At 46.8% G+C, this 22,859-nt stretch overlaps 1 protein-coding gene across 4 annotated transcripts in view; it reads right to left on the reverse strand.

The window, feature by feature from the left end:
• Window positions 1-22,859, reverse strand: part of RANBP9 (RAN binding protein 9) — a 467,999-nt gene that overhangs the window by 216,540 nt on the left and 228,600 nt on the right. For all 4 annotated transcript variants that reach the window (XM_086950773.1, XM_086950776.1, XM_086950775.1 and 1 more), the window contains one exon: window positions 5,659-5,826. In XM_086950773.1, coding sequence (XP_086806899.1) covers window positions 5,659-5,826 — 168 coding nt within the window. The remainder of the gene's footprint in view (window positions 1-5,658; window positions 5,827-22,859) is intronic.

Below are 22,859 nucleotides of genomic sequence, written 5' to 3' on the forward strand. Positions count from 1 at the left end.
ACAGCGGCAACGGTCCGGATTCCTGGGAGTGAAACGTCGCCTGAGAGATTTGGGACTTAAACACGCGATGCTGTTCCCTGCTCGCCTACGTATCGAATACAGGGAACGTGCTTTCTTCTTTGATCAACCGGACAGTGCCAGTGACTGGTTGGACTCTTTGCCAAAAGACGATGCTGAGAGCGGAGGCCCCGGAGGCGCGGACGGAGGCGCAACGGCACAGGAATGACTTTGGGTCCTGAGGTCCGATTTTGGATTGTAACTTTGCAGAGTAACTCTTACTATATGCTTTCATCTTTAGGCCTGGGGTGGGGCGGGTTGGGGTAGTCTCTCCCTTCCTCCTCGGGGGTTCTTTGTGTAGATTCAGATGGGGCGACAGGCACACTGCAGTTTGGGGTATGTATGTATGTATGTATTGGCATTTATATAGCGCACTACTTACCCGTAGGGTCCCAAGGCGCTTCGACCGCTGCGAAACCCTTCCTGGCTTCCCTGAGAGATGGTCCCTTGATGGGTATCTCCAGGGTGAGACCAGGCATCCCCGGCGGTCTGGTGGGGCCGTTAGTGAAGTTGAGGCAAGCTAATGCCCAGAGTTGCCGAGTGTGATCGCTGATCAAAGTGGGCACCGAGGCGAGAGAATTATCGAGTCCGCTGATCCTGGTCCAGAAACCTGCCGCGCCGGGAATCGAACCCTGGTCCCGGGCCGTCCTCTGCTCTCGGGTCTGCCGCCTCTAACCAGTGAGCCACTCAGCAGGGGTGCAGGGTGGGGGGTGTTGTAACGGGTTCTTGGTTGGGGGGTGGGAGGTGGGGATTTGGTTATGTTTTGTGTTCAATGTTTTCTGTTTCACATGGTACTGTATCGCTTGTATGCATCCTTGCTCTGAGGTTCCGGGAGGGGGTGGTTTGGGAATCTTTCTGGGATGGGGGGGGGGGGGGGGGGGGGGGGGGGACCTGAAAGTTCTATCCTGGAACGTTAATGGTTTGGGAGACAGGATCAAACGTGGTATTGTGTTGCAATTTATAAGACGTCATTCCCCCGATGTTGTATTACTCCAGGAAACCCATTTGATTGGCAATGCCTGTAAAGCCCTTGATCGCCGAGGTTATCGACTTGTTGCTCACGCTGGTTTTACATCCGGCTCCCGAGGGGTTGGTATAATGGTGAAATCCTCCTTAGCACTTGAAATAAACTATGTCACCCTCGACGATCGGGGTAGCTATGCTGCTGTCTCAGGGAGGTGGGAGGGGAAGCTGATTGTAATTGTTGCTGTTTATGTTCCCCCGGGACTGCAGTCTACCACTTATGCTGACCTTGGTAAGACTCTTCTAGGGCTTCCAGATGGACTCCTCATCGTAGGTGGGGATTTCAATTCGGTAATGTCGGGCGAGTGTGACCGGCTGCCCCCTAGAGTTCTGCTGTTGTCACAGATGTGGCTGACTGACTTGACGGAAACCTTCGGGCTGGTAGATGTTTGGCGGATGCTACACCCCTCACAAACTCAGTACACTTTTCACTCTGGTGCTCATGGCAGCCTCTCAAGGATTGATTATTTCCTTATGTTAACCGCTGATTTATCCTTGGTGTGTGAAATCAGTCATCTCCCTAGGGGTATTTCTGACCATTCCCCCTTGTTACTTTGGGTTTCGGTGGGAAGTCTTTCCGGAAGCAGAGTTCCCCCTATTCCACCCTGGCACTTTAGGAACCCTCAGCTCCGCTCGGATTTGGTTAAGGCGATCGATTGTTACTTTGATGAGAATGTGGGTTCGGTTGCTTCCCCTACGATTTTGTGGGAGGCCTTTAAAACTGTTATACGCGGTTCTGCGCTATCCCTTATTGCAGCTGATAGGAAGGCTAGGAGGGAGGCTGTGGTGGCCCTTGAGACCGAAATAACTACGCTCGAAAGTGAGCTGGGTGGAGATGATACGCCTGCACTTCTACACTCCTTAGAATTGAAGCAAGCAGATTATAGAGCCCTTGTGACTGATGCTGCTAAGGTGATGCGTATGAATCAGCTAGGCCGTTTGTATGATGTGGGTGACAAGGCTAGTTAACTCCTGGCGTGGCTGGACAAGGCTGAAAGAATGAACCGAGTGGTGCCCGTTATCACCCGTGAGAATGGTGACTGTGTGACAGACCCCGGGGAGATTGTTGAATGTTTTGTGGATCATTTCCGAACTGTGTACAGTTCAGTGTGTGACCGTGATGAGGCTGACTCCCGTTTACTTTTGCGCGACATTGCCCTACCCAGTGTCTCAGAGGAGGACAGATTGGCTCTGGAGGCTCCTATTACAGTGGATGAGATCGCTCTGGCCATCAGGTCCTTGCGGTCGGGCAAAGTGATGGGGCCCAGTGGTTTGCCTATCAAGCTCTATAAACTCCGACCGGACAAAATGGCTGCCCATTTGCGCACTATGTTTCTTGATGCATTTGAGGCGGGCGTCCTTCCGTCTGAACAGCGCTTGGCTACCATAGTGGTCGTTTATAAGGATGGCAAGCCTCGTGACCGCTGCACCTCTTATCGCCCCATCTCATTGCTTAACGCCGAGCCTAAAATTCTGGCCAAAGTCCTGGCTAATCGTTTATTGTCTGTGATCTGCGACCTGATCCATCCGGATCAGTCCGGCTTCATACCCCATCGCAACACAGCTCTTAATCTTCGTAGACTCCACAGCGTTCTCGCGAGAGCTGGGACCCTCACTGAGCCTGCGGTGGTGGCCTCCCTGGACGCTACAATGGCTTTCGACACCATAGAGTGGCCATATTTGTGGGCGGCCCTTTCCAAGTTCGGGTTTGGCCCTGGTTTCATTGCATGGGTGCGGCTCCTATATGAACAACCGTTAGCCCAAGTCGTGGTGAACGGTAGAGGCTCCGATCCGTTTCTACTGGGACGTGGCACCCGTCAGGGGTGCCCGCTCTCCCCACTTCTTTTTGCATTGGCATTGGAACCCCTTGCAGCGTGGCTTAGATGGGAGCCCTCGATTAAAGGAATCCGGTGGGCACCGGATCTGGAGGACCGCGTCTCGCTTTACGCGGACGATATCCTTCTCTATTTCACCTCACCCCAGAAGTCTTTTAACGTACTCTTTGACGTTCTCACCTCCTTTGGTAAGAACTCCGGGCTTGTTATCAACTGGACCAAGTCATGTGTCTATGTTATAGCAGGGGTGTTGCCTCCACTGCCTCATAGGTTTCCTATCCAGGTGGCAGGAGACGGTTTTAAATACTTGGGGATTTTTATTTCCATGAACTACTCAGTGCGATACGATCGTAATCTTTATGCTCCCCTCCGTCGCCTCAAGCAGGATGTACGGCGGTGGCGTGAATTGCCCTTGTCTCCATTGGGTTGAGCGGCACTTTTTAAAATGATGTCGCTTCCCCGGTTCCTATATGCCTTGCAGAACTTTTCTCCTGTCCCCGCTCGCTATTTCCGTGAGATTGAAGGCCTACAGAGGCAATTGATTTGGGACGGACGAGCCTGTATCGCCCTATCAAAACTGACGCTTCCCTGGTATGATGGCGGTATTGCTCTGCCTGACATCAGACGATATTACTGGGCCTCACAACTAAGTGCAATTAATCATGTGACGTATTCCCCGGGACCCGCTCCCGCTTTCGCTATGGATAGATTCCTGTTGCTGGGCGGCAACTTCAATAGAGCTCTGTATTCGAAGTCATCACTCCGTCTCTTGACTGGTCCCACGAAATGTGCAGTGCGTGCCTGGAAGAATGCGACTATGGCTACGGGTTGGGGTGGTAGATTGACGCGTATGACCCCGCTGTATGATTCTGAACGGCTGGGGAACCTGTGGCGGACGAAAGGGTTTGATAGATGGGATATGATTGGGATTAGCAAGGTGGAGGATCTTTGGGCCAGAGGAACAGTGAAATCCTTTGAGGCTTTGAAGGTAGAATATCAATTAGATGACAAGGAGTATTTCCGTTATCTTCAGGTGCGGCATGCCCTGTTCTCTGCCTTTCCCCCTGGGACTGACATCCCCCAGTCGTCCCCGTTGGAAGATCGTATTCTCGACGGCCATGTCCCGGACAGCACGATTTCCTTGATTTATAAAAAACTTATTAACAATAGGGTGGACCTTCTGGTGAAGCTTTGGGCCTCCTGGGTGGCGGATGGGCTCGAACTGGATGACGAAGACTGGCAAATGGCTATTTCTTCCCCTAAAGAGGTGGCTATTCCGGCTCGGCTCCGTTTTGTGCAACTGAAGATCCTCCATCGAGTTTATGTGACTGGTATGCGTCTGGTACGAATGGGGCTCGCGACAGATGGATTGTTTAGGCGTGGCTGTGGTATGAATGGTACTTTTCTTCATATTTTGTGGGAATGCCCGGTTATTTCTGCTTTCTGGTCTAGGATCCACGATGTGATGGGGCGTGTTACTGGGGTCCCCCTGCTTCCTGAGGCGAGGCGCTGCCTGCTTAATGTGTGGGAGCCTACGGACTGTACGGCCGCTCAGACCTTCTGGATCACCCTGGGCAACATGGTTGCCAAGAGGGACATAGCGCAGCTCTGGGGCTCCCACAGGCCGCCTGGACTCAGTGCCTGGAAAGATAACATGGATTGGTGCATGTTTCGGGAGAAGACGGTGTATGAGGCTCGGGGTCGTCCTAGGAAGTGGGGTAGAGTCTGGGCGCAATGGAACGAATACCGGGGTGACATTTGTACCCCGCCGCTTGATTATGCCGACGCCATTCCCTCCTCCCCATAGTTGACGTTCCTTTCATTAGCTTCCATTCTTGATCCCCTTTCATCGTTCCCCTCCCCTGATGGACTTGCCTCCATACTTATATATTGTGTCCCGCTTTTCCTTCCCTCCCATGAACTTGCTACTGCTTTACCATGTGTTTGTTGTTGTTGTTTGTTAAACTTCGACAAAAGTATAAAATTGAACCTTCAGTATCCTCTAATTGCTGTTTTATGCACTACACCATAATGATGCGCTAAGCGGCCTTTTCCGCAGTATAATGTGAGGTACTTTTTGCTCCTTTTGTCATAGCGGCCGGCCCGACGGGGTTGTAGGCAGACGCTGTGTAATGTGCATTTGATTAATAAAGGTTTTCAAAAAAAATAACGCAGGTTCTCGTGAAGTGCAGCATAATTGGACAGCAGCAGAGTAGTGTACACAGAATCGGACTATATAGTAAAAACATAGAGAGTCTACAGCCTAACTGTACGGACAAAAAACAGAAGATTAAATTAAGTATTAGTCCAAGTCATTCAACGTCTTCAGGATCCGAATAGATGACAATGTAGTTCTTTGAAGCATCGTTGATGGTATTAAGGCTCCAGAGTTATTTTTTTCCCTCTACTGATGTTTGGGAGAATATATGATTATTAGGCGAATATGTAAGTGCTACTAGGAATTTCGAAACCAAATGTATACAAATGACGGTGCTTTGTCACCTGTGTAGGTCACCAATGGATACAGTTTAAAAACACAATTAACATCTTACGGATATACTGATAAATCATACATGTACTCGTAAGAAAGGCCTTTAGTCCAGGCAGATCTTAACACACATTAAAAAAATGAACGCAACTCACATTGCTTTAAAACATGCCACTCTTTCATGGCCTGCGCTGTTTTTAACAATACACATACCCCCACAATGGTTCCCATTAAGCTCACAGAACCCCTCCGTACCTAAACTGTGTCCATTCTTTGTGTAGAAGCAGGTATTATTGATGAGGTTTACGCAGCACCCGATGACGTCGCCAGTTGTAAACGTGGGGCCGTATGGCTGGCCCGTTCCAGAGGAACAGAATGAATGTCCATCATCTCCATGGTAGCCATATGAATGCTTATCCCAACCTAAAACGCATAGAGGAAGGCAAACTTAGCGTCAGACACAAGATGTATTTTCTGCAAGTACACAAGATGCATTTTCTGCAAGTACACAAGATGCATTTTCTGCAAGTACACAAGATGCATTTTCTGCAAGTACACAAGATGTATTTTCTGCAAGTACACAAGATGTATTTTCTGCAAGTGCAGCGAATTACTAAATGTCAGTCAATTGAATTCAGTAGCACGTGGCAGAATTAGTTACAAATCCGATTTTGTGTATGCCCTCTTCTATTAAGGCGTGTTAAAACAATCGTCCCCCGCACAAAAGAAGCCTAGAACTTTCTGCAGCTGTAAATTAGTGCCCGGTCTGGCCGCGCTTCAGGTTCACTTCAGCGCCCACACATCACCTTCAAGCATGCACACAAAAGCTGCTTAGCTTAATGCTTCTGCCGGTTTTAATCTATTTACTTCATATTCTATTTGCAGACAGAGGAAAATGCAGCAAATTCCAAGAAAGGCAACAATTGAAAAGACAACCATCTAGGAGCAGACCAAGAGATGTTATTTAATTAAATAAAATGCTCTTCCATCCTAAATCGGTGTCGTCATTAAACATGTTCTAGCCAGGGGTGTAGCCGGTAGTACAAGAGCTCCCAAACATAGCCTGTTAATCTTTAAAATCATCCAGCATAAGGAGCACAGATCGAGAGCTAAGCGGTCCAGACTGCTGAGGGAAGCAACTTAACCCTTTCAGAGCTACTAGTGAAACAAGCATTAGAAATGCAATAGGTCTCGCAGCATTAGAGTTAGTGCATTTAGAATTGTTTATGGGTTTTTTTTGTAAATCTTTAGCATTTTTGTTCCCTGTAGCCAATGCTAAAGAAAAAAGCCATAAACAATTCTAAAAGCTCTAACTCAAATGCTCTGAGACCTATTGCACTGTGTGAGGGTGAGGAGTTGAGGGTGAGTGAGGGTGAGGGTGTGTGAGGGTGAATGAGGGTGAGTGAGGGGTTGAGGGTGAGTGAGGGGTTGAGGCTGAGTGAGAGTGAGGGTGAGAGTGTGAGTGCGGGCGAAGGTGAGTGAGGCTGAGTGAGGTTGAGTGTGAGTTAGGGTGAGGGTTTGCGGGTGGGTGAGGGTGAGGCTTTGAGGGTGAGTGAGGATGAGTGAGGATGAGTGAGGATGAGTGAGGATGAGTGAGGATGAGTGAGGATGAGTGAGGATGAGTGAGGATGAGTGAGGGTGAGTGAGGTGTTGAGGGTGAGTGAGGGTGAGTGAGGTGTTGAGGGTGAGTGAGGGTGAGTGAGGTGTTGAGGGTGAGTGAGGGTGAGTGAGGGTGAGTGAGGGTGAGTGAGGGTGAGTGAGGGTGAGTGAGGGTGAGTGAGGGTGAGTGAGGGTGAGTGAGGGTGAGTGAGGGTGAGTGAGGGTGAGTGAGGGTGAGTGAGGGTGAGTGAGGGTGAGTGAGGGTGAGTGAGGTGTTGAGGGTGAGTGAGGTGTTGAGGGTGAGTGAGGGTGAGTGAGGTGTTGAGGGTGAGTGAGGTGTTGAGGGTGAGTGAGGGTGAGTGAGGGTGAGTGAGGGTGAGTGAGGGTGAGTGAGGGTGAGTGAGGGTGAGTGAGGTGTTGAGGGTGAGTGAGGGTGAGTGTGAGTGAGGGTGAGGGTGAGTGTGAGTGAGGGTGAGTGAGGGTGAGTGTGAGTGAGGGTGAGGGTGAGGGTGAATGTGAGTGAGGGTGAGTGAGGGTGACGGTGAGTGAGGGGTTGAGGGTGAGGGGTTGAGGGTGAGGGGTTGAGGGTGAGTGAGTGAGGGTGAGGGGTTGAGGGTGACGGATTGCGGGTGAGGGGTTGAGGGTGAGGTGTTGAGGGTGAGGGGTTGAGGATGAGGGGTTGAGGATGAGGGGTTGAGGATGAGGGGTTGAGGGTGAGTGAGGTTGAGGGTGGTTGAGTGAGGATGAGTGAGAGTGAGGGTGAGTGAGGTGTTGAGGGTGAGGTGTTGAGGGTGAGGTGTTGAGGTTGAGTGAGGGTGAGTGAGTGTGACGTGTTGAGGGTGAGTGAGGATGAGTGAGAGTGAGGATGAGTGAGGTGTTGAGGGTGAGTGAGGTGTTGAGGGTGAGGCGTTGAGGGTGAGGCGGTGAGGGTGAGTGAGGGTGAGTGAGAGTGAGGGTGAGTGAGAGTGAGGGTGAGTGAGGGTGAGTGAGGGGTTGAGGGTGAGTGAGGGGTTGAGGGTGAGTGAGGGGTTGAGGGTGAGTGAGGGTGAGGGTGGGTGAGGGGTTGAGGGTGGGTGAGGGGTTGAGGGTGGGTGAGGGGTTGAGGGTGGGTGAGGGTGAGGGGTTGAGGGTGGGCAGGATGAGTGAGGGGTTGAGGGTGAGGGTGAGTGAGGGTGAGTGAGAGTGAGTGAGGGTGAGTGAGTGAGAGTGAGTGAGAGTGAGTGAGAGTGAGGGTGAGTGAGGGGTTGAGGGTGAGGGGTTGAGGGTGAGTGAGTGAGGTTGAGGGTGAGGGATTGAGGGTGAGGTGTTGAGGATGAGGTGTTGAGGGTGAGTGAGGTTGAGGGTGGTTGAGTGAGGATGAGTGAGAGTGAGGGTGAGTGAGGTGTTGAGGGTGAGGTGTTGAGGGTGAGTGAGTGAGGGTGATGTGTTGAGGGTGAGTGAGGGTGAGTGAGTGTGAGGTGTTGAGGGTGAGTGAGGATGAGTGAGAGTGAGGGTGAGTGAGGGGTTGAGGGTGAGGCGTTGAGGGTGAGGCGTTGAGGGTGATTGAGGGTGAGGGTGAGTGAGGGTGAGTGAGGGTGAGGTGTTGAGGGTGAGTGAGGATGAGTGAGAGTGAGTGAGGGGTTGAGGGTGAGTGAGGGGTTGAGGGTGAGTGAGGGGTTGAGGGTGAGTGAGGGGTTGAGGGTGAGTGAGGGTGAGGGTGGGTGAGGGGTTGAGGGTGGGTGAGGGGTTGAGGGTGGGTGAGGGGTTGAGGGTGGTTGAGGGTGAGGGGTTGAGGGTGGGCAGGATGAGTGAGGGGTTGTGAGTGAGGGTGAGTGAGGGTGAGGGATTGAGGGTGAGGGGTTGAGGGTGAGGGGTTGAGGGTGAGGGGTTGAGGGAGAGCAGGGGGCATGAACACTACCAGGGTGGTGAAGTAAGAGCCTGGACATAAGGTTGTGTGTCAATTCTGGGGCATCTGGGTGAGTAGGCAATTGGTAGGGGAGCAAGGGCGGCCAGGTGGGGGGAAGGGGTGAAACACAGAGTGGCGAAGAAGCTCACGGTGGCTGTGCAGTAAGCGGGAAGAACAGAATGAAGAGAGTAGCCTCAACGAAGGTCTCTGTTATATAGTTGAACTCATAATATAGAGCGCGTGTGGAACAGACATGAAGTCCATACTAGTCGCTAAAAAATCGGAATAGGTGCTCAGTGAACTGTTGCGCAATCCAGGTAAAAAAAAATCTCGGAAAAGTGTAGTGAAAGACTCGACGTGAAACAGTTGGCTTATCTATTGGTAATACGTGTGGGTGTGGCCCACGTGCTCAAAGATTGTTAGTCCTATACATCATTGCTTGAGTCATGCTGGTACGTGCTCCCCATATAAATAAACGCGAGTTGTTATGCAATAATCATGATCTTACCGCGTACCGGTCAGTGTAGTGATAGATGTTGTTAGTGCTATGCCTCATTGCTTGAGTCATATTGGTTCGTACTCCCCATATAAATAAACGCGAGTTGTTGTGCAATAATCGTGATCTTACCGCGTATCGGTCGGTAGCGATAATGACTTCGGCGTTTGGTCTTGGTGTCGGCATGCGCGTTTGATCGTGAAGATCTGGTGACTGCACCATATGCGCTTACGAAGTGACTAGACCCGAAAAGGGACTAACAGCGGTGGCGGCCATCTTGGGGCAGTGTCGAACAAAGGAATAAAGGATGTTTTATGCGACGGCCATTTTGTAGTGGTTAAGAATGTTGAAGATGTCAGCGTATTACGCGGAATGGGTTGAAAAATAAAGTACGAAAAAACTGAGGAAGGATAAGAAGCGTAGTGAAAAAGGTGTTTGCAGTTTAGTGGCTGGGATTCGAGGCAGATTTACTCCGAGCAGAGTCCTCAGTCACATTGCACCTGTCGGTTACTGCGTTAAGAAGACCCTGGCCAGGTTAGCATTCCTCCCAGGTGGGGCTATTAGCGGCGGTGTTTGAATTGGAAAGGAGGGGGGCACGTTAAAGTAAGGAAAAAAAGGCGAGAATGAATGATTAGGTACTTCTGGACGTTTTCTCCTTCAACAGTTGAGGACGGTCTATTCACGTCTACAATCAAGAGGTCTCAAACCAACCCAAATGTGGTCTCTTAAAGGGCCAGAGGTTTGAATAAAACCAGACTGTCCGGTATGGTTCTGAAGGGGCCAACTGCTGGCGAAAAGATTTGAATTTTAAAAAAAATGTTAAAACCCAATGGAACGATAATAGCGCTTCTCAAATTTCGTGCGTGAGCGGAATAAAAGCGACTCGCCTTTTATTACAAGAAGCGCGTAAATAATGTTCGAACCATTGAGATACTAGGAGTTTTTTTTGTGGGGGGTACTAAAAGTAAGGATTGCATCACTAGTACCAGTTCACTTGAAATGATAAATAATGTTTTAAATTAGGATTGCAAACGTCTAAAACCAACACTCGTTTTTACACGTGTAAAAAAAAATACCAAAAAAAACCAGACGACACCTTTGGATGAGAAACCCACAGAAAATGTTATATCATGGATTTTTACAGTTAGGTCTGCCAAAAAGAAGCCGGAGGGAAGAGAGGGGAGGGGGGAGGAGAAATGCGACACGGCGGGAAGGGGAGGGGGCGGAACGGGGGCGGAGAGGGGAGAGAGAGTAGGCAAGGCGACACGGCGGGAGGGGGCGGAACGGGGGAGGGGGCGGAGAGGGGAGAGGTGCGAGTAAAATAAACAAAAAAAAAGAAGCCGGAGGGAAGAGAGGGGAGGGGGGAGGAGAAATGCGACACGAAGGGGAGGGGGCGGAAGAGTAGGCAAGGCGACACGGCGGGAGGGGGCGGAGCGGGTAAACAAACACGGACGTGCACGCGCCCGTGACTTTTAAGGTCAATGCGCATGCGCATAAGCTTAATGCGCATGCGCATTGACCTTAAAAGTCACGGGCACTGCAAGGAATCGCCACGATTCCTTGCAGTGTTGCCAAAGAGTGGATAACTCGCAATACTCTCGCCTTGCTCGATGCGCATGCGCATCGACAGGCGAGACCTAACCACTGAGCAGATGCCTTCCAGTAGGCTCTGCTCTCCTTGCAGTTCAAAATGGAGAACAAGGCCTCCACTGAGAGCAAAGGCGCGCGACTCCAGGCTCTACCGAGCAGAACCAAGTGGACGAGGGCCTCTGGAGAGGTGAGCAGTGGACAGGACCGAGCAGGGGCCCCACCTTCACGAGCCTTGACTGAAGATGGCACCCAGTGGGCGAACCACTGCTGCCTACACCGAGCTGACGTGTGCTGGTTACGCCACAAGAACCATGAGGTGACTGGGCAGTCACAGATGGAGAAGAGCTGTGCTGAAGGAGGAGTGGCATGGATGCCCACTGCCTACCTACATGTTTCCATACTTTCACATCAACAGAGGACAGTCTGAAGTGCTGACGAGGATGCAGGCGGAGGCAAGGAGTATGCACGGTTTAAGTGTTAGCCGCATTCAAATAAAGCACTGGTACATGTATTGTCAGCATCCTGAACTTTGCTGCGACTTTACATTTATATGATTAAAGTATCTGAGATACTCTACCTGATATAGGCAGGGAGAAGAGGTGGATTACACACCAAAAGGCCTTGTGGTAGTCTCACAGATACACCTGAAGTATTAGAGAAATAATTCTATAGCCAATTTAGCATCAGGGTAGCTTCAGAGAGGCCCTATTTGAGATGACTGCCGCACCCCCTTTATAGTATAACTGGGTTCATTCAAATGAGGAGATAACACACCAGGAGACATAATAGACTCTGGCAAAAAATCTATACATACGGAGGCAGGATTTCAGCACACCATGTGATGAAAGGAATGGGGAGTTTGAACGAGTAGATCAGATATCGGAGTAGAAGGGTGGTAAAATGACTAATAAAACTATCAAATAGCTTCGTGGGGGGCCTGAGCAACCAAAGGAGATAAGAGGAACCTATGAGATAGGCCTTGACGGGGACCTGCATAAATGAACCATTTTTCTTATTCTTCTGAGTGGAAAAGGCGCGGTCTTACGAGGTTGTGTCAGTGCTTTTGTTAAGCAGATGTAATAGTATTGTTTCTCTGCTGTTTATTTGGATATGGCTCGCATTCGGTCTCAGCTGATTGGCAAATACCTGGCTTTCGTCCTTGGTCAATTCATGAAGCTCCCTGATCCACTGTTCCTCTGTGTGGGGTTCTTAGCCTACCATTCCTGCCCTACAAGCCTTTTAGACACTAAGAATAAGTCTACAAATCTGCTTTAAAACCGGTTTCTTGGGAAGAGGAAGTATGGCTAGAAGGTATGGCTTTGGGAGATTTCTATTTGGATATTAGTTAATTTCTGATTGACCTGTGTGATAGGAGCACAAAAGGTCTGGAGTCCTGGGGATGTCCATAACATATGTAGGAGTCCAGTATTCTTTGCTTTACACCGTGAGCAGCTGTCTGGAACCACCTGAACTATCCTGTGCAGCTAATGAGAAGTTAAGTAGTTACGATAAATTAAGCTTTTTTGAATTAGTTAAAAACGTGCGTTCTTAGAGTCAGTTGATGGGTAACGCAGGATTAACTTCCATTCTTGGTCGGAGTGGTCTGCGTTAAAGTCAGTCTGCCAGGCCTCTCTTAGTATAATGAAGTCAGCTAATTTGAGTTAGTAGAGAATATAGTGAAGGCTTTTTTCCCCTAGCACTGCCAACCTCGAAGAGCGTTTCCAAAACCACACGAGTCAAGGGAGGGTCAGTGTGGCAGGATCATGAGGCATACCATTTTTAGGACGCATGACCGGCCTGCCAGCATTTGATATTTATGCTGTAGCGTCTGCAATATATGTAGCGCTGTTTCACTTTACAAACTGTCCATGGCGGCAATTCCTGCCTCCACCCATGTCAGTGTTCAGTTCAAGTTAAGTCAAAAATAAGTTTATTATGACCAATTGGTCTTTAAACTACACACATCATCATAACACAGGTAAAAATACAACTATAAAATGATTTTCTTTCCTTAAAGAAACCTAAAACCAAATTTCATTATCTTCTCATAAAAGTTTGTTTTTGTATTAACATACTATAAGACAAGACCACATACTTCATAGTTCAATACATAAAATAATTTGCCTCCGATTATCCCTCCTTGATCACCCCTTCCCCTTTCCTTATTGCATGAGAAGTCTTTTTGCTTCTTGTACAAACTTCGCCAAGGCAATCACAATGTCAAGGAACTGCATGTCCATGAGGAGCTTAATTGCTAGCGTCCTTGTGCTTATTCCATAGTAAAAAAAAAATTCCCTTAAAAACTTCCGACGTACCGGTAGCAATTTTTGGCAATCCATTATAAAATGGATACTGGAACATTTTAAATCTAATCCGCATGTACATTTACCACAGTTATCCATTAATACATTTTTTATTCTTTCATTTGAGCGGGCGGGATTGATCCCTATTCTAACTTTCAATAATTCCAATATCAACGCATAATTCAGTACAGTATCTAGATAAGGATACCAATTGTCATTACTCCAGGTATTTTGCATAAAATGCACAGACTCCTTTAAATTCAAATAATCCAGGTCAATCTGCCTAGATTTTTAATTTCCCAGGATTTTAAAAACATTCTTCCGTTCATCAATACATAATGACCGTGCTCAGTTCTATCATCCTAAACTCGGATTTTATCCACAGTGGCACTGCTGGCGCATACACTAACTCTGTTTTTACTTCGTGCAAAACTCTGCGCCAACATCAGTTGGCCACTTCCGGTGATGTAGAACAAGTTAATTAACTGTGGTAATGCTCTTTTTGGTGAAAACTATCTGACCTCAGAGTCCTCACCTTGCAAACATATCTAGGCGCCACACTGGATACAGAAGATTTTAACTTCAATGCCCCTGCACGATGCTAGGTGGTGCTGTGTGGCCTTATTCTGGCCCGGAAAGGAGGATGGACCCGCACAGAAGTGCCACTGTGGTGTGCCAATGTCAGTTTATTTCTCAACTCTGTCTGCGACCCCGGACATGTAGCTTAACAACAATCCGAGATACCACTATGCAGAAGACCACTAGACAGAACGGGGAAGTGGGTGGGCAGTGAGGAATCTGCAGTTATAGTACCGATAAGAATGAACGCTACTGAAGAGAAGTAACGTGTTCTTCTCTAAAGGATACTTCTAACCGCAGATTCCTCACTTTAAGAATATAACACATCAAAGCAGTACCTCCCAAAGTGGTAGGTTTGTGGAATGGCTCAAATTAAAAAGTCCTGCAAGACCAAAGGGGCAAAATGTCCATCCTGTCTGACCTGGCTAACATTTACTGGAGCGATCTGTATAAATTACCAAAAAAACTACATGGACTAACAACCATGGGTAGGGCAAGATTGTCCATAAATGTGATTCTTAAGAACTACCTCCATGTGGATTGCACATGAAGTATTTGGTGCAAACAAGCTTTGTCGTAATACAAGGAAGAAAGAAGACATGTTGTACAACATTTAGGTTTGGATTTATTGTTTAGGTGTAATGGTGACAGATTGGAGATTATTTTAAAAGTGCTCCAAGTATTTGTTAGGTGAAGTGGAAAATACTACATGGACAATAATATAAAAAAAAAATTTTTTTTTATTTCAAATCGTTTTTATTGAAGTAATAAAACAAAGCAAAAGACATTACATTAAATCTTCCATCAAAAGTGAATTAATACAGATGTCAGACCAATACAGAAACTACAAATGATAAAAATAAAGAGAATAAAGAGAAGAATCACTCTTGCTTGTCACATGGTTATTGATCAAGTTGTTAAACACTTGACGTGTGGATGAATGGGGATAGTTCTGACATAGCAACTAGGATCACACCCATATATCTAAGGTACTACTACAAGGTCATATTGCTTCAAGGCGGTTCAAAGTGGAGGGATGAATTGTCTAGTGACTTCCATAATTTCTTATTGGATGGACACCACGTAGAGGACTGTAACGCCTGATTCGTGGCACCTCTCAGGAAAGACAGCCATTCCTGCCAAATTTTGAAATTTACTTCCTTAGCACATTTCCACTTGCACAAAATAACCTTACATGCCAGTGTCAACATTAAATCCAAAAGCTGGCGATCATGCTCATTTGTTAATCGCGGTTCCAACCCCCCTAGAATGACATATACAAATTCCTTCATTGGCTTTATCTTAAACACATGATGAATGCATACAAATATTTTCTCCCAATATTCTTTCAGCAGGGGACAGTTGAATAGCATGTGAGGAAGATCACCAGTCCCTGATTGGCAATTCCAGCACTCCGGAGAATCACGTAATTTGCATTTAAATAGCTTTTCCGGAGTCCAGAACGACCTATTTATGAGCATATACTTCGTCTGGAATAGGATGGGTGATACTTTGTGGGCAAGTGCTGACTTATGAATCTATTCCCAATCCCACTCTATTCCTGTGGAGTTAGGTTCCGCTTCCCATTTCGCTTCCACTTTTTTGTGAGATTTGCTGGGCAGTGGTAGCAACAGTTTATACACCTTGGAAACGAAGTGACCTGAGTGCATGATGCGTGGGAGATGTGTTATCAACCACGGAGTGTAGGGTGTGAAATTACGGTTGGTTAATGTCGCCTTAACTTTTAGAAAATTATAGAAGTCTATCGGGGCCAGGTCAAACTTCGTTTGTAGGCTTGAGAACGGGATTGGTTCGCTGTTGTCATACAAGTCTCCGGCCAGGTTAATACCTTTTTCGGACCATGACTCCCAGAAGAGTTCCACACCCGTGTGTTTAAGGTAGGGGTTTCTCCATAATGACATGCATGATGATTTAGAGAATGTCAATTTGGTTTTATGCGTTTGGTCAAGTCTAAGTAGGGCCCTTCTGGTATTTAACAATATGTATCTGGAGTGAGGGAGGTGTGACAGATCCATGGTGATTAAAGACTCAAGAGGAGCCTTGCCCACTATTGATCTCTCAATGTCAATCCACACAGGAGTGTAAGTTGGTGATTTCATTAACCATTGAGCACCTTGCTTACACAGAAAGGCTGTCTGATAGTTTCTGAACGACGGTAGTCCCAGGCCACCTTTATCTTTTGCCAGTTGTAATTTCTTTAGAGATATCCTGGCTTTCTTGCCCCGCCACAGGAAGTTACCAAACAGCTGGTCTATTTTTAAGACAAAATTATTAGAGAACGTCATAGGGAGCATACTGGCCATGTAGTTAACTAATGGTGTTGACATCATTTTGAGAGTTTCTGCCCTGCCCCACCATGAGAGAAACTTTGGGGACCAACTTTCTAGAAGAGTAGATACTTTTTTCAAAGTCGATTCTTCATTTATTTTTAGAGTGGAGACTAAATCCTTATCGAAGTCCAACCCCAGGTACTTAAAGCATTTGGGCTGCCATGTAAGACCAGAATCCCCCAAGATCCCCTTATCCCCTATGTAATTTAGCAGCTTGACCTCCGTCTTGTCTTTATTGAGCTTATAGCCCGAAACCCTCGAAAAGTCTTCAATGTCCGACATGAGTGCAGACACTGCCTCATCCGCCCTTTCAGACAGGACAAGCACATCATCTGCATATGCTGTCAATTTAACGGTGCAGTCTCCAAAGGGTATACCTGCAATTTTAGGATCTTCCCTTATATGATGTAAGAATGGTTCAATTGCCAACAAAAATAACGAGGGTGATAAAGGGCACCCCTGCCTCGTACCTTGCTTTAAGCAAAAGGAAGATGAGAACGATCCACCAGCTCTAACTCGCGCCGAGGGGCAGCAATAAAGTGACATCACTAGCCGTGTAAATGTTTCCCCCAAATTAAATTTATTGAGGACTGCTTTGAGAAAGACCCAATCAACCTTATCGAAGGCCTTTTCGGCGTCTAACGTTATTGCTACTGTAGGGGTTTCTAGAAGTTTAGATTTCTCCAACACATGCGCCAAAATCCGTGTGTTATCACTGGACAACCTATGCTTTAGGAAGCCCGCTTGAGATGGATGGACTAATTGTGGGAGCACCTTTTGAAGACGTGCGGAAAGTATCATTGCTAGAATCTTACAGTCAATATTAATTAGCGAAATTGGCCTGTAGTTTTTTGGGAGCGATGGGTCTTTCCCTTCCTTCGGGAGTACTGCAATTGTTGCCTCCGCCAGGGTGCCTTTTACCTCACCAGAGCTATTTATTTCTTGGAATAGGTTTATCAAGGGCCCAGTTAACATAGTTGGGAATGTTTTATAGAATTTTGCTGTAAAGCCATCTGGGCCTGGTGCCTTCCCTGTTTTCAATTTTTTAATCGCGCTCTCCACTTCTTCAGTACTGATTGGGCCATTTAGACTAATCTGGTCTTCAGCGGTCAGCCTTGGGAGGTCACACATCCAAATAACTCTTAATTTTATCTTCCTCCACCTTTGTATTTTTTGCATACAGGTCCTCATAGAACACTCTAAATACCTCAGCTATCTTGTCTGGATCAGAATGTGAGTTCCCTGAGGCGTCCTTAAGGATGTTAATACAGTTTTTTTGCACTTTAAATTTCAAATATGAAGCGAGACTCTTTCCTGCTTTATTGGATTCACAAATCTTAAACCTCTTTCCTTTGTCTAGCCAAACTCCCGCCCTTTCACTTATTAACTTATTGTGTTCATATTTCTTATTTGCCAGAGCATAAAGAGTCATATCGTCTCTTAACCTTAAATGCTTACTTTCAAGATCTCTAATTTCACTTTCAAGGGTTTCTAATTTCGCGTTATAATTTTTATTCATGGCAGACCTAATCTTGATACATACTCCCCGTATTGTACTTTTCATAGCATCCCATCTAATAAGATCAGATGTGTCCCCTTCTTTATTAATTTGCAGGTAAGAGACAATGGCAGCTTGTATTGTAGATCTGTGTTGAGCGTCGCTTAATATCTCATCATTCAGGCGCCAAGACGTCTGACGGGGAGATGATTTGGCATTTGCAATGGACAGGGAAATACAAGAATGATCCGACATCACACGAGGCTCTATGTTGGTAGACTCTATTCTGGGTACCCCGTTCTGTGTTATGAGGATGTAGTCAATCCTGGAGTATGAGTCATGCGGTGTAGAATAAAAGGTATAATCCCTCCCTGTAGGATTCTGGAGCCTCCACGCATCCACTAAATGAAAGCGTTCACACAGATTATTGAAGGCTCTATGAGATTTGTTTGGTTTGAAAGGGCAGTGGGAGTCCCTATCTAGCGTTGCGTCTTTTGGAAGATTAAAATCACCACCCACTATGTGAACAGCGCTATCTGGGATATTTTCCATATGTTTATTTAAGCCCTCCCAAAACTTAAGGTCACTGGTGTTATGGGCATATATGTTCGTAACATAAAATTCCGTATTTTCTTTGCTTAGTCTGGCCGTAACCCACCTCCCGTCCGAGCTAGCCTCATGAGATAAAACCTCCACCTTTGATTTCTTCGCGACAAGAATCAACACCCCATTCTTTTTGTGAACAGATTCTGCACCCACAACTTCGTTGTAAAACTTGTTCCTCAAGTGATAAAACAGCTTAGCTTCCAGCTTCGTCTCTTGTAGCAATACAATATCGCCTTTCAACCTACGCACAAAATCTAAGATTTTTTGTCTTTTGATCGGTTGGTTCAAACCTTTAACATTGAGTGACAATATCTTCATCTTGTCCATATTACATACTCCCATCGGAGTATTCACCGCGTTATGTGTGAACAGTTAAAGAATGCTTCATCTGGAGAAAGACACGCATCACACTTAACCAATTACAAAATGCTGGACTTCCATCTCCCCGAGACTTCGAGAGGACATATGAGTGAACATAGAGGCTATAACCCACACCACCATCAGGTGTCAGTGCAATAGTGAAAGTGCAAGCAAGAAGAAGAAAAAGAAAAAAAAGAAAAAGAAAAAGAAAAAGAAGAAACAGAAAGAGAAGAAAAAGAATCAAACATAAAAGATATGCAACACATACCCGAACCCCCAATCCCCTCGTCCCTCCACCCTCCCCACCCCACCTGTATTTCGTAGGCATGGTGATTGGAGAGAGAGTACGGTGCAGCCTCCCCGTGCCTAGACATATTCATATACTTTTGGAGCATATAAGATTTATAACATTTTACTGAAAACTTGTGAGTTGTTTCTAACTATCACGACCATAATAAATCATGTACCAAGTCACCTTGCACGTATGAAGGAATTCAAGGACTGCAATATTAGAGATAAACGAAACAAGGTATTACCTTTTTGTTTGAATCAATACCAACTGGTAAAGTTATAAAACCTAAGTAGTGAGGCATGCGAAAAAGTATTAAACTTATTAAACGAAGTAGCTCAAGGTAGAAGAATACAAATGTATAGACATGGATACCAAGTCAGAACCTTAAACCTGGGCCTTAACCATGGGCCCTCAAAGTATCCTGAAAAATGTGTATAAATGTGTGAAGTGTGTATAATACGGATACATATATGGAGATATGAACTCCGAATCAAAAAGCCCTAAACTTTGGCCATAATCTTTGCTTCAAAGCACCATATTCGTTTTACACAATAGCTGAACATATTCATTTGTTCTGCTAAACAACCAGGAATTGAATACCAATGGAAAATGCGTGTTGCAGAATGCCCTTCATTTATAACCTGAGGCTGAAGCCTGGTCAGCGGAGCTTTCAGGATTATTCGTCTCCATGTCCAATTCCTCAGGGCCATCCAGCATACGTTTCAATTTCAGTGGGTCTGAAAAAATGTGTGGAGAGCCCTGAATAATCACTCGATACCTTGCCGGACCAATGAATCCATATTGGAAGCCCCTTTTCTTCAGTTGCGGTCGAAGCGCCAAGAATGCCTTCCTGACGTCCACTGTCTCTTTACTGTAGTCTTGAGATATATAGACCTTAGCAGATTTCCATAAGATGTGATTGTTTTTACGCATGAAGGTAAGAATCTGTTCTACATGCTGGTACCTGAGCGGTTTGCAAACAATAGCTCTGGGACCCTTTTGATCCTTTGAGATCCTTGCCGGGACTCTATGGGCTCTATCAAATTCTAGTGGGTGTGTAAACGTCATGTTTGTAGCTTGGGTAAACCAGGACTCAAGAAAAGCCACGCAGCTCCCCAGTTGGTCCTCTGAACCTTCCGGAATTCCAAAAATGCGTAGGTTCCCCCTTCGATTACGGTCTTCCAATTCAGCGAGTTTCCGAGTTGTTTGATCCGCTGCTATGCACAAGCGTTTAACTGCGTTGCAGGTCTTCACTTCCATATCCTCAAGTTTGCTAATCCTCGTTTCTGCTTCTAAAAGTTTTGCATTGGTGTCGCGATTGTCTTGCCTGATTGCTGCCACCTCTTCTTTTGTCGCTTTCGCCAGATCCCTGACTTCATCAAGTCTGCTAAGTATTAAATCTATTGGATCCGGGTTATCCTTCCTTCCTTTGCCTGGTGAGGGCAGATCGGACTTAAGTCTCTTTAGGCTTTTTGCTAGCTCTTTGTCTGACATGTTTGCTCGTGATGTAGACTGACTGACGTAGACTGACTGGCCGTGGGCAGTGATTCACCTGATTTGTGATTTGATTCACCTGATTTGTGTCTGTCCGCCGTGGCGCACTTTCTTTTCCAGGCTCCGGAGAGTGCCCTATTTGTTCCTATTTGTTCCTCAGAAGACCACTGAGAAAGCCGTGATAGCCAGGAATCGGCAATCAATGATGCAGTCCATTAGTTTGAGTAGGTTGATCACTGTGCTGAAGGCGCCATTCTTAACTCACGGTGAGAGTTTGCGTCGCCACTTTGCTTAAAATAGGCAATATGTGTGGAGTGGCAATCTCACTCAATCGCATTGCAGTGACACATCGTGTGGTAGGCGCAATCTCAGATCATACATTTAGAAGCTACACTTTCCTGCAGTCTTTACCAGTCTTTACCCGCCTTTACCAGCTTCTGCCCATTGTAGAACAACAACTAATTATTCCTTCATGTTGAGCCAGCACCCAGCCATCATAGCATATGAAATTGTGGCAGCCCTGATGTCTCAGCAGTGTCAAAGTATTCGGGTTAATTTGGAAACATGGTCAGACTACACATACGAGATCAGAATCAATCCTCAGGGGCCAAAATCATCCCAGAAAAGCACATTTCTGCTTGTCATCAAGACACCGATTTTAATGTTCCAATGAGAACAATGATCAGGCGTTTTCCATGCACAATCGTTTTTATCTCCTTTACCCAGTGAAAACGCTCATCTCATGTGGCCAGAATCAATCTGTATGCCTGCAGATCTTTGGAAATTCGTTACGCCGCCATTTTGTGTGGTGCGAGCGGTGGCCGCTTTCTGTGCACTTTTGTTGTGCCTGCCAAGCGTTTCAGGCGTTTCCTTTACTCACTGTTTCTCCCGCTGCCCTTTCCGTGCATCTGCCAGACCGGTTACCGCCGGAGTCCTTCAAAGCCTGCTCTCATATCGAGCAGACCCTCGTTCTCTGTCTGCCGGCGTCCTCGGTGGTTTGCTGGGCGGACACGTAGCCTTCCTCCCGCCGTCCTTCACCAGCAGCGCCGGAGCGGAGCTGCAAATCCCGCAAAACCGGACTTCACCTTCACGCAGCTCGTCGACCGAGCGCTCTTTGTGACCCGCTCACATTCCGCCGTCCAGTTCTTTTATTTTCCCGGCGCTGGAGAGGTTTGTATGCTCCAGTTTTTAAACGTTCCCTCCGGCACGAGCAGAGAGACTCAGAGCGCCGCCATCTCCCTCGGCGTCCAAACCACGCCCCCAATAATATAAAAATTATTAAATAAAATGTTGGATTTGATTGCTGCTGATGTTCCAGTGTTAAATTATTTCAATGTGACAAAAAGTAAATTTTGCAATTGAACCCCATAGGGTACCATGTTATTGTTTTGATAGGCCTGGCTGTCAAGGCAGTAGTGCTTTGCGAACTTGTGTACCGATGGCGTGCCCAAATCACAGACTTACAGATGTCAAGGACAGGCACTCCACGTGACAGCAAAGTTGTAGCAGCCTTGGCCCGGGTGGAATGGGCCTGCAATCCCTCCTGGAGCTGCTTCTTGGTCTGATCATAATGCAGAGAACTACCCACCCCAACACAGGCATTTTTTGCACTGCCTTGACCGTCTTTACCCCAGAGTACCACACAAACAGTCGATCAGCCGACAGATGGTCTTTGTGCGATTAATTTAAGCTTAAAGCTCTGTCGGGGTCCAACCATTAGAGTCTCTCCTTTTTCAAGGGGTAAGGCAGAGCAAATAATGTGGGAAGCATAATGGATTGCCCAAAGAGAAAAGCAATCAGGAAGTTTGGTAAAAAGGCCACTCTGGTCCTCAACACCACTTTACCTGTGGAAAAAGGTGGTGTAAGGCCACTGCAGTGAGAGCTGGGAATTCGCTTATACGGTGAGCCAAACTCCCCACAGAGCAAACAGTCTACAGTCAGGAGATGTAATTGACCAGTTGTGCACTGGTTCGAATAGCATGCATGAGTAAAGTGAGGACCAAATTAAGATATCATACTATCATCACAAAAGGTGCTGGAGAAAATAAATGAATCACACCTTTTAAAATCTTATTACAGGTGATATGTACAAGGACAGTTAATCCCGTCCGGTAAATGTAAAAGGGCCAACAAATAACCTTTAATGAAGCCCAATTCAAGAACTTGCTGAGACAGTAATAAAACGAACAGAAGGACATCCACCATTTGGCATGCAATGGATCTGTACTGCGGCTGCCACACTAAGCTACAAAGTTGTCCCAGCACCAGGTATAGAGAGACTGAGTAGAAGGATCCCTGGCAGCTACAATGACATCGAAAAGTGAACGCAGTTAACTGTTTATGATCAATATCAATGCATGGAGGTTGCGATTGGCAGGTTCGGGTGTTGCACCCTGCCCTGCT

Source organism: Lissotriton vulgaris, unplaced genomic scaffold, assembly GCF_964263255.1.
Source record: "Lissotriton vulgaris unplaced genomic scaffold, aLisVul1.2 SCAFFOLD_1218, whole genome shotgun sequence".
NCBI lineage: Eukaryota > Metazoa > Chordata > Amphibia > Caudata > Salamandridae > Lissotriton > Lissotriton vulgaris.